Consider the following 1,799-nt stretch of genomic DNA (forward strand, 5'->3'; position numbering starts at 1 on the left):
TCTTTCCCAAAGTGCTGAAATTTACTTGAATTTCACCCAATAATAATTAAAAAATGTTCAAAAAGAGAAGTAGAGATTGTGTTGCTTAAGCTCCTCTTCTATTAAGTACATCAATAAAATTCTAAAAAAAATCATAAAAACCTAACAAGATATATCTACTAAAGAATGCGGCATTATCGAACCCGCAAGAAATTTGCAATGTTCCCACATCGTAATCATCACTCCTTTTTCAGGAGCAAACATTTTCACTATTACTAACAGTTTCAGAACACAATCCAGCATCAAAATTTCTTCAAGCAGCCACTTAACTTTCCACTTACATATAGGGCCCGTTTGGATTGTCGTATTTGAGATTATCTATTTATATAAGCATCTGTGAGACTATTAGAGAAAGCTTACAAAAGTAGCTTATCGCATGCCCATATCATCCGGTGTTTTTAACTTGTCTCCTTAAATTTTCAATGATAGCTTATGAACACAGCTCAAAGTTTACATAAAAATAGACTTTATTTTATCTTTTACCATATATGATAACACCTATATGATAAGCTCTTATGCTATAAGCATGTAATTGAGTTGATTATGTAACACCAATAATATTCGGCTCAACCAAACACACACGCCTGACACAAGACAGTCTATATAGCTATCAATCTAATTTCCTCAACACAAAATAATCACTTCAATTACAAATTAATATAATAAATTAATTATTTGTCAGTAATCGCAACGCAATTAGCTAATTTTCCATTTCTCAAAAACAGAGAGAGAGAGAGAGAGAGAGGGAGAGATGTTACGGATAAGCGACGAAGGACTGATTGGATGGATCCCATCGGAACGGACAGACGCCAAATTGAACGACGGCGAACCTGCTCGCGGAGTCTCTGACCTTGAGATACCGAACATCGGAGCGGTCAAACTCGAAGGACTCACGCCACGGCGCACTAGTGACGCCTGTCATCTCGAGGTCGATGGCAACGAAGTCCGACGACCGGACATGGTGCCGGAGCTCCGCTAACGAAGGCTCGAAGTTTGAAACGGTTACCGTCTTCGAGGGAAACGCCGATCCGCATTGAAGTGGTGTGGTCGTAGTGGTTGAAGTGCTTAAGGCACGTGACAGCGCACGTGAGAGTGCCGAAGAAGGAAGTTTTCGTGGTTTCATGATTTATAGGCTTTGCATTATTTGTTCGGGGTTTAGAAGAGGGAGAACAACGAGAGAGTAGACGAAGGTGAAGGGGTAGGTGTAAACGATGTCGTTTCGATTGATATGATTTTATTTGAACTTATTACAATTTACAAGCCCTGAGGCCCAAATAATTTCAACGAATGGGCTACCAATGATTTTGCCACCACTGGCCTAAAATTTCTTTCTTACATATTTTCTAAGAGATTTTTAGAATTAACAATTGTCGATGAATATGCATTTTTTAAAATAATAAAAATTGTTTTTTATTGTTCTTAGAAAGATACACATTTATTCAATTCAAAAGAATATTTGAAGTCCTTGTTAAAAAGTAAACTTAACACAAACTAAATGTTTTCATAAAGTAACTGGTGTCAAATACACCCTTTTTCATTCTCCTTTTCCACCACCTCTCCTAACCCTTCATAACCTTCTTTTTCTTTCCTCTACCACTCTCTTTTTCATGTATAATTAATTGTGATTTTGTTGACATTTTAAAGGTTCTTATAATAATATTGTATCAAAATCAAACTTTTTTAATATTTTAATTGAGTTTAATTTTTATGCATTGTCATGTAAAATATTTTACGATGTAAACACATCACAATCATTCGTT

General features: G+C 35.9%; 1 protein-coding gene across 1 annotated transcript in view; it reads right to left on the reverse strand.

The window, feature by feature from the left end:
- Positions 1 to 1,255, reverse strand: part of LOC101495869 (poly(A)-specific ribonuclease PARN) — a 5,304-nt gene extending 4,049 nt beyond the window's left edge. Inside the window, exon 1 of the mRNA XM_004516038.4 lies at positions 798 to 1,255. Within this exon, the coding sequence (XP_004516095.1) occupies positions 798 to 1,162 (365 nt within the window). The 5' untranslated portion in view covers positions 1,163 to 1,255. The remainder of the gene's footprint in view (positions 1 to 797) is intronic.
- Positions 1,256 to 1,799: the final 544 nt, after the last annotated feature.

The sequence above is a fragment of the Cicer arietinum genome, chromosome 5, assembly GCF_000331145.2.
Source record: "Cicer arietinum cultivar CDC Frontier isolate Library 1 chromosome 5, Cicar.CDCFrontier_v2.0, whole genome shotgun sequence".
NCBI lineage: Eukaryota > Viridiplantae > Streptophyta > Magnoliopsida > Fabales > Fabaceae > Cicer > Cicer arietinum.